Source organism: Taeniopygia guttata, chromosome 2 (genome assembly GCF_048771995.1).
Source record: "Taeniopygia guttata chromosome 2, bTaeGut7.mat, whole genome shotgun sequence".
NCBI lineage: Eukaryota > Metazoa > Chordata > Aves > Passeriformes > Estrildidae > Taeniopygia > Taeniopygia guttata.
Window position 1 is genome coordinate 85,983,691 of NC_133026.1, and position 13,670 is coordinate 85,997,360.

The 13,670-nt window shown below is 38.2% G+C and overlaps 1 protein-coding gene across 3 annotated transcripts in view; it reads right to left on the reverse strand.

The window, feature by feature from the left end:
• The window catches only part of GALNT1 (polypeptide N-acetylgalactosaminyltransferase 1), an 86,259-nt gene that overhangs the window by 20,614 nt on the left and 51,975 nt on the right, over positions 1–13,670 (reverse strand). For 2 of the 3 annotated variants that reach the window (XM_030265767.4, XM_072924382.1), the window contains one exon: positions 2,391–2,557. In XM_030265767.4, the coding sequence (XP_030121627.1) occupies positions 2,391–2,557 (167 nt within the window). Of the gene's footprint in view, positions 1–2,390; positions 2,558–9,898; positions 9,917–13,670 lie in introns of those variants that run through there. The other variant, XM_072924383.1, reaches the window with a different exon arrangement.

Below are 13,670 nucleotides of genomic sequence, written 5' to 3' on the forward strand. Positions count from 1 at the left end.
CATGACACTAGCAGGTACAAAGTGTGCTTCAGGCAGACTGAATGCTTACTTTATTTCAATTAAAATGACTCTGATGTTAGAATTCAATATACAATACCCAGGCTGAACATAGTATTTTTCTGGAAAAGTACGCTGTTTTAATTCAACACAAACAGAATGCTTAAGTAGCAAACACAAACCCTTCACATCTTCAGGCATCTTACCCTTCTGTTTTGTTTAATGTAAAAGCATGCTTGATGGAACCATAACAAGTTCTTGGAAAACAGAACAAAAATAACCCTGCTCAGTAATTGTTGAAAATAACAACAAATAAAAGATGCCTAAGTGATCTGAAATGAAGATCACAGGCTTCACAAAGAAATGCTGGAACAGGTTCAGTAACAGCACCAAATAAAGTATGAAATGCTCTGTCTTTCAGCCTGGAATCAAGTTAATATGTTTTTATTATGAAACACAGAAACAGAAAATTTATCTAGAGAAAGCCACATGCTTTTATTAAGTGGACTAAAATTCTATGATTCATAGTGAGGACATATTATTGCTACATTGGAATTGATTTTTTCTGAAACAAAAACTGAAGAGGTAAAACATAAGTAATATGATGTCTACATATTCTAATATTAGCTTGTTCTTTATTTCTAGGTCATACTGAAAGCTGACCTATCACAAATAATAATTAGCACTGATTTGAATTAGTGCCAAGGACTGTTTTGATACATAAAATTTAGAATTTTTACATAAAGGTTAAAAACTACAACAAATCAAGGAGTACACAAATTACCCACAAGTGCAAAAAGCAAAAATTGCATGTCGTGCCTTTGTAAAAGCAAAAGTTGATCATGCCTCTCATTTAATGTGGAACACGTTTCTGTGGCATTTTGCATAGGCATTTCTCCTCTGCTGCCGGAATGTAATTGTATTTAATGCTTCTGTTCTTTCTTCCAAATTGCACTGGAATTAGCTGAAGCACTTTAGAGTTGGGTAAAAAAGGAAAAGCAAAAGCAAGTGAGGGTGCCCAAGAGAGAGGAAAGGAGCAGAGACAAGTGCAAACACAACCTGAGTGCGTGTGCTGTGCTTGCTCAGGAAAGCAGAGTGGTGTGAGCTCAGCTGGCTGGTGGGATCTGTCCATGCTCCACAGGCAGCTGTGCCCCACGCCTACCCAGCCAGTGCGCCAGGCACTGTGCACACACGCATAATCTGAAGGGGCAACTTGGTATGTGTGCTACCACCTTAGTGGTAGAGCAAAAATCCACTTCTAATGCTCTTCAGCTACAAAAGGTCCTATTAACCAAGTTCCTAACTATCCTAAAACCTCCTGTTACACTGCAACCCATGTATCATAGAGCTACCTGGGGCAAATCCAGTGCCTTTCTTCGTACACACAGATCTTGGGCAGATCTTGTCATCTGGACAAGATGTTACTCTGAAGCTGGAATTACCATAGGCAGCAAAATATGAATTTTGCATCACTAGAATGAGAAGCAAAAGGCTGGGATGTCAGCATGCTGTAAAAGCCTTCTATGTCTTACACATGGGAATTCCTTCTGATGCAGGCAACAGCCTACAACTGGTGATTGCCAAGACTTTTTCTCTAGTGGCCTACTACACTGGTTCCAGTAGGAAACTTTCAAAATAGAAGGAAAAAAAAAGTGGATCAATATAAAAATATAGACCTGTACTACCCTCTCACCTCTATTCGCCAACACAAGGAAAAAAGTACTTCATAACCCATACCATCAAGAAATATTAAGTAAAGAACAAGCCAAATATCAACTATTAACCAAAATTAAATGTTAAGTATTATATTTATTTCTAATATTTCTAATTTTAAAAAAACTATGAAGATTAAAATCTAAATAATATTATATTTCACAAAAAAATCTGTTTCAAGTTTTGCTTATTACACAAAGTAAGTGTCATTCTGTAGTATGGAGTATTCATCTGGAGCACTGTTTATTAAGAAATGGAACCTCTTGCAGCACAGAAACTGAATTTTAACTTCCCACGAACTGAATAATCAAAATTGATCCCTCTGAACACCGAGCCTAACAGTGGCAGTGACAGTAAATTTAAATGTGTGCAACAGAGTTGCCTTTGCTATTATTCACCATGTGATTAAAGTAATAAACACCTTCAAGCTGTATGAATGTGCTAAAATTCTAAATGCAAAACACAAAGTTCATGCTGCCAACAGAAAAGTAACTGGACAGATGAAGTTACACCAGCTTTCGGTGCAGCATGATTCATGTGTGTTCCAAAATGGGCATTTCTCCCTCTGCCTTCCCTGCCCCAGGTGCTGTGTTTTGCTAAAGAGGGCTAAGCCCACATCAGGCCAGCTTTGGTTTTTGAAATATAACGAGCAGCAGGTTAGGCACTGACGCTGTCCTCACCTCTCTCGCTGGCATCATCGACGAGGACGATCTCCTCCAGCATGTGCCGCGGGGAGCGGTTGATGACGCTGTGCACGGTCCGCAGCAGCGTGCTCCAGGCCTCGTTGTGGAACACAATGACAACGCTTGTCGTGGGAAGGTTGTCTGCGTACACCTTCGTTTTACACCTGCAAACCAAATTAAAGCAGGTTTTGTAAAGGTCAAGGCTTCAGTTAGAGCTGCAAGTCTGAGGTTTCTCTCTTGAGGATTGCAACTAACATCCTGGATATGTCAATTTTATGCAGAGTGTGACAAAGGAGCACACCATGCACATATTACACATGCTCAAAGTGCTATAAAGTTCACCAAATTAAAAGAGAATTATATTCACTTTCCAAAGTTAGCATGGAAAATAATAGGTTTAACTCTCCTAACAGCATAGATAGGGCATTTATATAAACTATGGCATACGCTTCAAGTAACCCCACATGCAGCCAAAATTTTTACATTTTGCAATGCTATTTTAAAATAAATGATGTTTTCATTATCTTTTAGAAAAATCAATACACTGTACCCAAAGTGCTGATCATAATTCTGAAAAAATTCCAATTCTGCTCTAAAAATTAACCACACAAATGTAAGTGTTCTCTGCACAGATCTGCTCCTCCTGCACATTTAAAAATGACACTGTTACTTATGTAAGATTTGATGTTATTAATCCTTTAAGAATCCAAATTGAAGAGATATATGCAGATCTCAAACAAAAGGAAAACACCAAGGTGGAAAAAGAAATATATTCAACAGAGCTCCATTCCAACAAAAAAGCTTTTATTAGATCCCAAATCGTTGAGTCAGTTCACTTCAACGTAACCTGATCTAAATGCTACAATACATTAACAAGTATTCATGATTATCATCCTAACAGCAGCAGTGTCCAAGGGCTTGAGCAGCACAGAGTGCATATCCTCTACCCTAAATATCCACAAGCAGTGCTTAAGGAGCAGCCTGCCAAAACAACAGGATCACAGTGTCAGCATCCAATACTATGCCAAACAGTGACACAAGGAATGTCAGCCAGAACTAGGCTCCCAACATCAATATTTTATTAGCCGGATAACTCATTTAGCCAGAGCACTTCTCAGAGCAGCTCTCACAGCAAACCAGCATTTCAGCTCTGAGGTGGTGACAAAAGTCCAGTACGCACAGACATCTCAGAAGGGATCAGTAAGTCCAGGTGCAAATGAAGAAATACCTGGAAAGGCTTCTGTGAAATCATTTCTGAGAATTGAAGCAGCCAGATCAGGCACTATCTGCCTTCAATATTATGCCTACTTATTATACAACTATGCCAAATTTAATTATTCATCACACTGAACTGAACATTATAAAATCTTTATGGAAGGCTTCCATATATCCCTACATTATCCTGATTTATTTCACATGTAAAAAAAAAAAAAAAAAACACTTGCAAAGCATGCCAAATGAAAAAGCAACTTCTTTGGTATCCCTTGAAAAATAAAACAGCTTTTCACAAAAACACTATGAATTTCAGATGAAAAATTCAATCATAAGCCAAATAATTTTATCTCCATGTTTGCCATTTGTTCAGTCTAGTTTGCTACTTTAAACCCAAAATGTTGCATTCCTTCTGCTGCACTGCTCCCTAGACCAGAAAATAAGTTTCTGATTGTAGACCTTCAGCTAAATAGTAATACAAATCCACCAATTGCTCCGCTACTTTTTGGAAGAATATTTGTAAAAAAGTTGAGAGAATTCTGTTAGCAGTTCTCTATGAAAAGCAGTAACAATGTGTCATTCACCAGGAATGTCATGCTGGGATAGCCACAGGATCTACTATTGTAGTATGAAATCTCTCATCTTCAGCCTTACCTTTTATCATGGAAGATTTTATTTTACTGAGCTCAAATCAATGAACTGGTATAAACGTCAGCCAAGTGATGAGGACCTACAATGTTTATACAGCATTGCACTGTCTGAAGTACAAATATATTAAAACATTTGAGATCTGTCATTGAGGAGGAATTTTTAGCACTAACAGGAAGGCTTACAGGAATTTTTTGGGGACCCTCCTTCCCCACCGCAAGGCATTTCTCCTGCTCTGTCCTGCAGAAGGTGAATCTCCACTTTACCAAAATGAAACGTGCCTATTCTCACCCCAGATCTGGGCCAGCCCTTCCTGGGGTAACAGTTTAGGAGTGACCCAACACTGGCACTCGGCTGCTGGCTAGGTTTAACCCATGACATTGTTTACCAACATGAAAAAGGCTGCCAGGAGAAACACAGGGGTGGTTTCATAGCAAAACTCGCTGGGCATTTTTGAACGCTATACTTAACAAAGTGTTTGGTATGAAATTCATTGATGCAGGCAAGACAAATGAAAGGGATGAAAGTATGAGACCTGTTTTTTAATTTTCCATCTACCCGCCCTTCTATATATATCCTATTTTAGCTGTATCTGTACAAATTGCTATGAATACATACAAATAAAACCTCTTGTTTTGAATTTTGAAAACCTCGGTAACTCCTTCTGCCCCAGGAATATATTGCTGCAGAACATAAGACAAATAAAATAGAACATTTGATGCCCACGATTAGACATTAGCCTTCTAAGGAAACCTCATGCTTTATTCTATTAGCAAACTTTTAAATAAAGAACAATTTTGTCTTTCATTTGAAAACAAATTACCCCAGAAAGGAGTACTATAGAATTTAAAATAAAGCATTAGCTTCAACCAAGTGATGCAACATTAGAAGCAGAATAAAACCATGAGGGGTATGACACACAGGCAATGAATTAAGGACAATTTGAATTTTAATGAGCCACTAATACATTATGTTCCTTTTGTTGGATCGTGCCTCAAACTGTTTTAAAATTGAGTGCATAACATTAGGAAGGCATACCATCTCCAGTAATTTAATGAAGACTCCAAACAGCAGCTGACAATGTCTACTCCTCATGGAATGCATCATCCTTTCCTTAATCTACAGCATTCACTGTAGATTACGCAAACTCTCATCTAATGAGACTCCATATATTATTTAGATTGTGGAAACTCCCCAGAAACACCATATAATTCAAATACAAACAGAAACTTGTGTCCTAAAGACACAGAAAAAAAAACAGGCCAGATTGTTAAAATACAGAGTAATGATATTTGTCTTTCCAAGTCACTTTTACAGGTGATGGAGCCCTGCTCTCCTGGAGATGGCTGAACACCTGCCTGCCCATGGGCAGTGGTGCATGAATTCCTTCACGTGTGGCTTTTGCTTTCCTGATTAAACTGAATATCTCAACCCATAAGTTTATTTCACTTCTACCCTTCTGATTCTCTCCCTCAGCCCACTGTGAGCAAGTGGCTACATGGGGTTAGTTGCCACCTGGGGTCAAAGCACAGAAGAAATGTGGAAAATTACATTCTAGAAATGTAATGTTTTTCTAGGAAATAGAATTTAAATTACTAAAGATTTTTAATGCCCCATCAAAAATCAGATGTGGGGAAAAAAATTACGTTTAGTATCTAGGCTTTTTAAAGCTATTTTACAAACACACAATTATAAAGACAAGACTCTCCTCTGACCTTTGTAAGATGCTTACACTTACTCTTCACAGAATTTCATCTTTTTTCAGTCTTGTATCATATATTCAGAATATTGAGTACTGCATTCTGGTCTGGGGCCTCCAACATACGAAGGGCATGCACTTGTTGAAGCAAGTCCAGAGGAAAGCCACAAAGGTGTCTGAGGGCGCCTCTCCTTTGTAGACAGGCTGAGAGAGCTGGGGTTGTTCAGCCTGGACAAGGGAAGGCTCTGGAGAGACCTCATAGCACCTTTCAGGACCTAAAGGGGGTATAAATAAACTAGAGAGGGACTTCTTACAAGAGTCTGTAATGATGTGACAAGGGAGAATGGCTTTAAACTTATTTAAAATAGGGTCAGTTTAGATTAGATAATAGGAATAAATCCTTTACTGTGAGGCTGATGAGACACTGGAACAGGTTGCCCAGGCTGTGGATGACCCTAGGAAGTGTTCACAGACAGGCTGGATGGGGCTTTCAGCAACCAGGTCTAGGAGAAAGTGTCCCTGTCCACAGCACAGGGGCTCGGACTAGATGATCTTTAAGGTTCCTTCCAACCCAAACAATACCTTTCCAGGATTCTACAATTCTCTGATTCTATGAGAACAGTTTGGCCCAGTTCATTGTAACTTACATAATTCACATCTCCCCAAGAACACAGGGCAGTGTTAGAAGCCAGAATACTTTATAAATTGAAAACAAATTTAATGGACTAAAAGCAAAGAAAGGTGGACAGATCCTTGCATTTATCTGTAACACTGCTAAACAAGAACAATAACAGCAAAATAAGCACAAGTTGCTGTCCCTGACAACCTGTAGCCAGAATCCAAAGTTTTAAGTCCATTACAAAAGCTTTTTAAATGAAAGGCTAAAAGCTACTGCAAGGTTTGGTTTGCTTGTCCATTACTGCAACTCTTTGTGAAGGTGTAAGTTGAATCTTCCATAGAAGGTCTGCAGGTTTTACATGGGAAGATGTTCAGAAAAAAAAACGGAGAGAATTTTATTCAATGGACTAGGTATAATCACATGAAAACTACCTGATGCTACTTCAAATGCATCTGAAGAGCCCTCAATAAACTGCTTTCCTACATTCGCTTTCAACCCAGAGTACAAACAGTCCACAGGAGATGTTACAAAAATAACCAGAAGAGACAACAAGTAAGGCAGTTTTGTCCAAATAAAATTAAGCCATTAAATCTCAGAGCTTAATTGTTGCTTCAGCACAAACTTGCAGGCAAAGAAGACAACTTTTCATTTTGCACTTTCTTGAACATCACAACCACACACTCTCAATCCTTTTTCACATCTAACAGAACTCTCTTCTCTCGTACCAGTGAGGGAATAAGGGAACAAATGTATTTTGCCACTGCAAGGGCAGAAGAAATCTACCAGATGATCCTACAAGATGCTTCAATTGAATTCATCAGAAGGTGAAATTCTTCTGATACCCATCTGATCTCCTCAGTTCTAATTCAGAGATAAAAAAGCTACCCACTCTGGCCACAGCCAGGCATGCAGAGACTCAAGAAACTTGGGACAACACCTGTGCTCTCCTCACGCTGCCTCTCTCCATTTACTGTTGGGTCTTTGACAAACATTCCAAATATAACATTAGCAAAACCCTGCAACTGTGCAGCCATCTTACTACAGAACAGCATTTGGCATTTTATCAATATTATAAAATTGCATTTATAGATCAATTTACTTAGAAATTATTCCTGAAACCCAAGATTGAGTGCTACATATGTAATGTTGGCAAATCTTGAAAGACATATATTTACAGTATTAGTAGTGATCTCTGCACACTCTTCAAAGGCATACTAAATCATCTCTGAAAGTGAAAAACAAGGATTTACTATTTGGATAGCTCTTAAATACCTTTTCATAGACTAAAGAAATTACATCCCAAACAAAGCTACAAGCAGGGAAGAGGTCTTGTAGGAAATCAGTTATACACTACCATAATGCTCATGCAGTGAGTCACAATGAGGAAAACCTAATTACTGAGGCAAACTATGAAATAAACTTTAGGTCATTTTCTAGAAATATGAGGGCATAATTACAGTCTGCATTAGAAATAAATGCTAAATTTCTAAAGTACTACAGGATAGGTTTCTACCCCTTCTGATGCTGCCAACATGTTGTTCTCCACAGAGGAGAAATGAGAGAACAAGATACACATTGGAACTTGTTTTTTAATATGGATTGCTCAGAACAAGGCCACTGATACCTAGCTAATCATGAAAATTAACAGAGTCAGACACTACCTGAGATATGACTTGCTCTACTTCTTTCCAGTTCTATTCCCATATTACACCAGCCTTTCAAAGGAACAAGCCATGAGCAATAATTTACAATGGCTCAAAAACATTAACAGCAGTAAAACATGTATGCAATCCTTGTTTTCTAGCCCAGTGCACACAGCCCAGAGCACTCTGATAAAGGACAGAGATGGAACACAAGTAAAAGAGTCTCCCGTGCACTAAGCAGCTCAGTTGGGCAATCCCAGTGGAGCTCAGATTGGTGCTCGTACATGCAGCATGATAACACAGTGTCAATGCATTTCTGAAAGCTGAACTAGCAACAGACTGGGGAAGGAAGGGAAGCGTATTTAGTCTTCTTACAAATTTAATACAATCTTTCATCTTGGATACTACAAACAACAGTTATAAATAAAAACTCCAGTTATAAATAAACTGCATCCCAGGACTTAAATTTGACAATGACACATAGGAATAATCCAAGTCTTGCTGAAAATCAGGTTAGAGCTGAAGTATTGACAAAATACTACACAGCACAGCCTCTGTAATAAATTTGTTTAATATTACTGATGCAGTACAAACAACTCACATTTCTCTATTAAAATACATTGAGAGTCTCTGGAAAGTAAGCATCAGTATCCTTTGACTTGAAAACACACATTTATTTTCCTCTGAGGTTACAAAAGTTAATTCCAGATCGATAGAAAACAGAACCAGAAAATCTGAACTCCCCTCATGAAACCTCAGGTTTAATTACTGATATCTGATGAATATCACTGCAGCACTATAAAATGTCAGCATTCCATCGCTTACTTGTTCATATGCTTTAAGTTATAGCCTGCAATAAAGTTAATGTTACAGAGCTGAGGCACAGCTATGCCCAACAAGAAACCTCCTCTCTACTTAAATCCAGGTGAAAACAAGTTTTGAAATAAGACTCAGAGTCACCCTGAAGCTGCTGAGACTGACCTACATTTCCATCAAGGGAGAATGCCCTGTAGCAGGGTGTCAGAGAAAATGTCAAAACACTACATCAAGAACCACCAGGACACGAGTCACGGGGTGTTTTTCTGGTAAACACCGACTTAGTCTTTCCTGGATCACAGAATCACAGAATGTGCTGAGTTGGAAGGGACCCCCAAAGATCATCAAGTATAAGCAGCAGCTTCATAATATCATTTAACAGGGTGTGCTAATGAATCTGCTTTTTACATAAATTTTAAGAACACTCCAAGCTCCTAAATTGAAGACAATCAAGCTGGATAAAGATGTGATTTTCATATAGAAGCAATACAGTTAAAAGGACTAAAAGCAATTCTTCTGAGAGATGGGATCACTAGCTGTTGTAGCATGCCAAACCACATTTCACTACTTAGAGTTTGCATACTACCACGGCTTTAACTTGCAACTGAACAAAGAAAAAGCACTGCAGATAAAGTTGCAACAAAACTTCATACTACCCTGAATGTGGTTCTTCCAAGCAAATCAGAACAGTTCATTTTAGGAAGAGAATTCTTTTCTGCAATTCAGAATTCTTTTCTGTAATTCATATCACAACTTCAATTATTCTTTCTGAACAAGTGCCCTGGATGCAGGCAAATCCCTTATCCTTATTTAAACATTTCAATGCAGCCTGCTTAATACCTTCCCTCAATAGTATTACATAATTTACCTGACATCAAGAGTATGAAATTTTCCTTTCTTCTGATCTCAAAGATTTGGATATAAGAAAGGTCGCATTATCTCATGAGTCAAGTAGAAATCTTCTTAAACCCTGAAAACAAAATCCAAAATGGTTCTTAAAACCATTGTGGTTATAGAATTCAAGCAGAATTTCACAAAAATAATAGTAGCTGCAATTGACTATTTTCCTTATCCTGAAAGTGATCACAGAAAAGCATCTCTTGACAGAAATAAAACCAACTCTGTCCTCAGAGTCTGAAGTTGAACCTAGATCTCTAGACCAATTATTTTCCATACCTGACCTAACAATCTGAATACATTTCAGGATATGATAGCTCATCCAAAATAGGTGAGCATGAATAAGAAGATTGCAATTAAAAATGAGACTGCAAAGTGTTTGTGCACATACACATCTGAGTGTGTGTGCATATACATATATATCTGTGTGTGTATAGTGTAGCCCCTTCTCACTACCACAAAAAAACCCCCAAAACAACAGTTTACAGGAAGTAAGCTGATATTTAATGCTATTTTTTCCCCTCTAAGCCTTCTCTAGGGAAAAGGTTTATAGAGAATGTCTTTCAGCTAACTCACTAAATCAATGTGAACAAGAACAATTCCAAACATTGATTCTGCAACAGGCCCGTAGAAGCTATAGGCACCACAAAAGCCAGATGAAAAAGCATTCCTGCTTGAAAGAACGGTAAAGTCTCTAATACCTCACATGCTTTCTGGCTTCCATGACATTGCTGAAAGTTACACTGCTGGTGATGAGGTCAGCAGATTTCTTTACAGATGCCAGGTTAATTAACAGTCTGGATTTCTATCTTGAGTCAAAAGCTCCAGAGTCTTCCACAATTTATGTTGAAAACTTTGCTCTCTTTTAATTGTTTTTACATTACTATGACCTGAGCTAAATGATTACCCGAAGTTCCCAAAGTATATCACAACTTATGGAGCTATTTAAATAACCATGGTGGCCTTATGGGGCTTTTAATGCTCAGGTTCTATAAGAAAGCTTTTCTCCCCACCACATTCCACATAATCCAATGCAACTGTGGGCTGCTGCCAAAAGCAATAAAACCACCTTTTGCCATTACAGTTTAGTCTCATCCCCTTCTTTCTACCAGATCTGGTAGTCACATGGCTGCTGTGTGTCTTGCTTCAGTTTGCTGAATCAACAAACAATATTTTTTTCTACTTTTTTGGTGTCCATCCAGTCAGTGAACATCCAGGCCACACAATCATCAGATTAACATCAACAGAAGTGATGAGAAAACTTCTTTCATCTGCAGTCCACATTTATACCAAATTATATGTAGTATAAAACTACCCCTTAGCTATTCACTTGAATTAAATAACTAAATAGAAAACACACTTTTACAAGCCTCATATAGAAGCAAATACCTTGAGTGCTGCCATTTAAAAAACCCATAAAATATTACACTTGAGTCCCAAGACCACGCTCTTGCATGTGTGCCTTCATTTGTTTTACTATGAATAGTTCTACTCAAGCTGTTTTCCTCACATTGAGATTGTGTTAATTTTATGGATGTGTTATATTTTGATTCAAGTATAGTATCCTAAAGTATAGAGCAAATAAAATTGCTTTGAGAATATATAATTCTGAATTCCAGTATATTCTCACGTGCATGTCATACTTAAAATCAGCATTACATTTTTAAAGCGCAAATATGAAAACCAGATTGTTGTAACTGAAAAAAAAATATATTTTATCATCTAATTAACAGTGCTGAAATCTAAATTCTATTCTTTCTAACCAAAGATATGACAGAATCAGTCAAAATTCCTATTTTACTAGATTTCCTCAGAAAGAAGACCAGCATAATTGCCATAAACTCCACAACATACATGTAACATAGAATAATGGCTTTTAACTTGGAAAATTGTCTACTTCCTCCTAATTGTGGAAGTAAGCTTGGCAGCAGGAACTAAGCAGGGTAGTTTGTTATTATTTTAAAGGTTTTTTTTCTGGATCAATCTGACAACATTAATGTACTAGTTAAACACAAAGATCTCAGAGATATGCACCTTTCTTTTTTCCATGAAGTGGCTGAAGTTGTAATTTGTATGGATTTAAACAAAGTTGACTCAAAATATGTAGGGTCATCTGGCTAAAAACTCTCATTACACCTTAACATGATTTATAGCACTCAAAATACCAGCACGCCTACCTTCCTGAGTGCAGACAGTTTGAGAAAATGATAGTTAAAAGATCCCAGACTCTATGCAGAACTAACTGAGGTATAATAAGATGCTTGATAATCTTAATTCTGTCAAAATTATACCAACTGGAAAACAGGAAAAGGAAGATCTTTGATGCCAAATTGTATAGAACCTGTAGCCTTGGAAAAAGGTTTGCTGAGGGATCAGCAAGGAGCGTGGATACTCCTGCTTGCTGCAGGTCTGCCTGGGGAAGCCCATCACCATCCCAAGAAATATCAACCTGCAACTCTGACACCCTGCTAGCACTGCATCACAAGCTCCAGTGGGGACCAGAGCCCACATGAACACAAAATCATCCTGTCGCAGCTATGCCTTCATTCCTTGAAGACTTGATTGCTTGTGCCTGAAAAAAACCAAGTGCTTTAAGCAGCTTTTTTCAAGTGAAATGTGTTTTAAATTCACAACAGGGAAAAAATGTCTACTTAAAAGTTTTATATATTCCACAAATTGTTATCTAATGAGTTCAGGCTGGAAAGCTCAGCCTTAGAACACAATACTCATTCTTCATTCTGCAAAGCAGTTTCTGAAGTCACCTCCAATGGCACTGAGAGCCAAACCCAGTCATACAACATGTGCAAATTTCTTGCCTGCAACCCCTCTACTTTCCAGGCTGAACACCAGTCTAAGGCACACAGGCACAGCTGAACATGTACTTTACTCACTGGTGCCTATGTTATTCATTGCCTCCCTCATCTTCAGCAAAATCAAGGCAAGACTCCAGTGTTCTTGATCATCCATCTTTTGCTCTTTGCTGTCATGTCAAGCCCACAGCTGCATATTTTCCTGGCAACTGTGAATCAACTCCCACTTTGATGATTGATTCACAGGCTAGAATAAGACATGCTTGCAAGAATAATTCTATTAACAACTTAAAATCAATCTGCTATGCACAGCTGCTTCTTCCCCTGCAACAGCTTTCCTCCAGAGGTTGTAGCCTTGTCCATCATATTAGTTTGTTATACTAACATGTCCCAGTCCAGATTCAGGGAAGTATCCAGGCTAAAAAATTTTCTTCTGGTTTAACATTTTCTGTTGAGTAACTCACACTCAGCTGGGATAAAGAGAAGTAGATCAATGTTCCCAGTTACAGACACAAAGTGACCAGCAATTCAGGCACCTAGCAATGATTTTATAGGTGTCTGTGTGCATCAGTAATTTTCTGCCAAATAATAAAAATAGATATAAACCTGAAAATACAGCTGAGGCACATGGCAGAACAGAGATGCCAGCGTCTGAAGAAGTCTTTACTGAGGAGTTCCCTTAGCTGGAGAAGTGCCTAGAAGTTATTAAAGAAGCTCACATTTCTGTTCTTCTAGTAAGGGAACAAAATTTCTTGGCCGAAACAGAAACAGTGTGGCCAGAGTGGATCATCTGCAGAGATTAACCTATGAGCACTCCAGGACCAACACTCTTGCTTTTGCACAGGTGATAGGGGCTTGGCAGAACTAGAAATTAATTGAAGGATGAAGCAGTCTACTTCAAAAACTCCTCTCCAGCTGACACGTCATGCCATT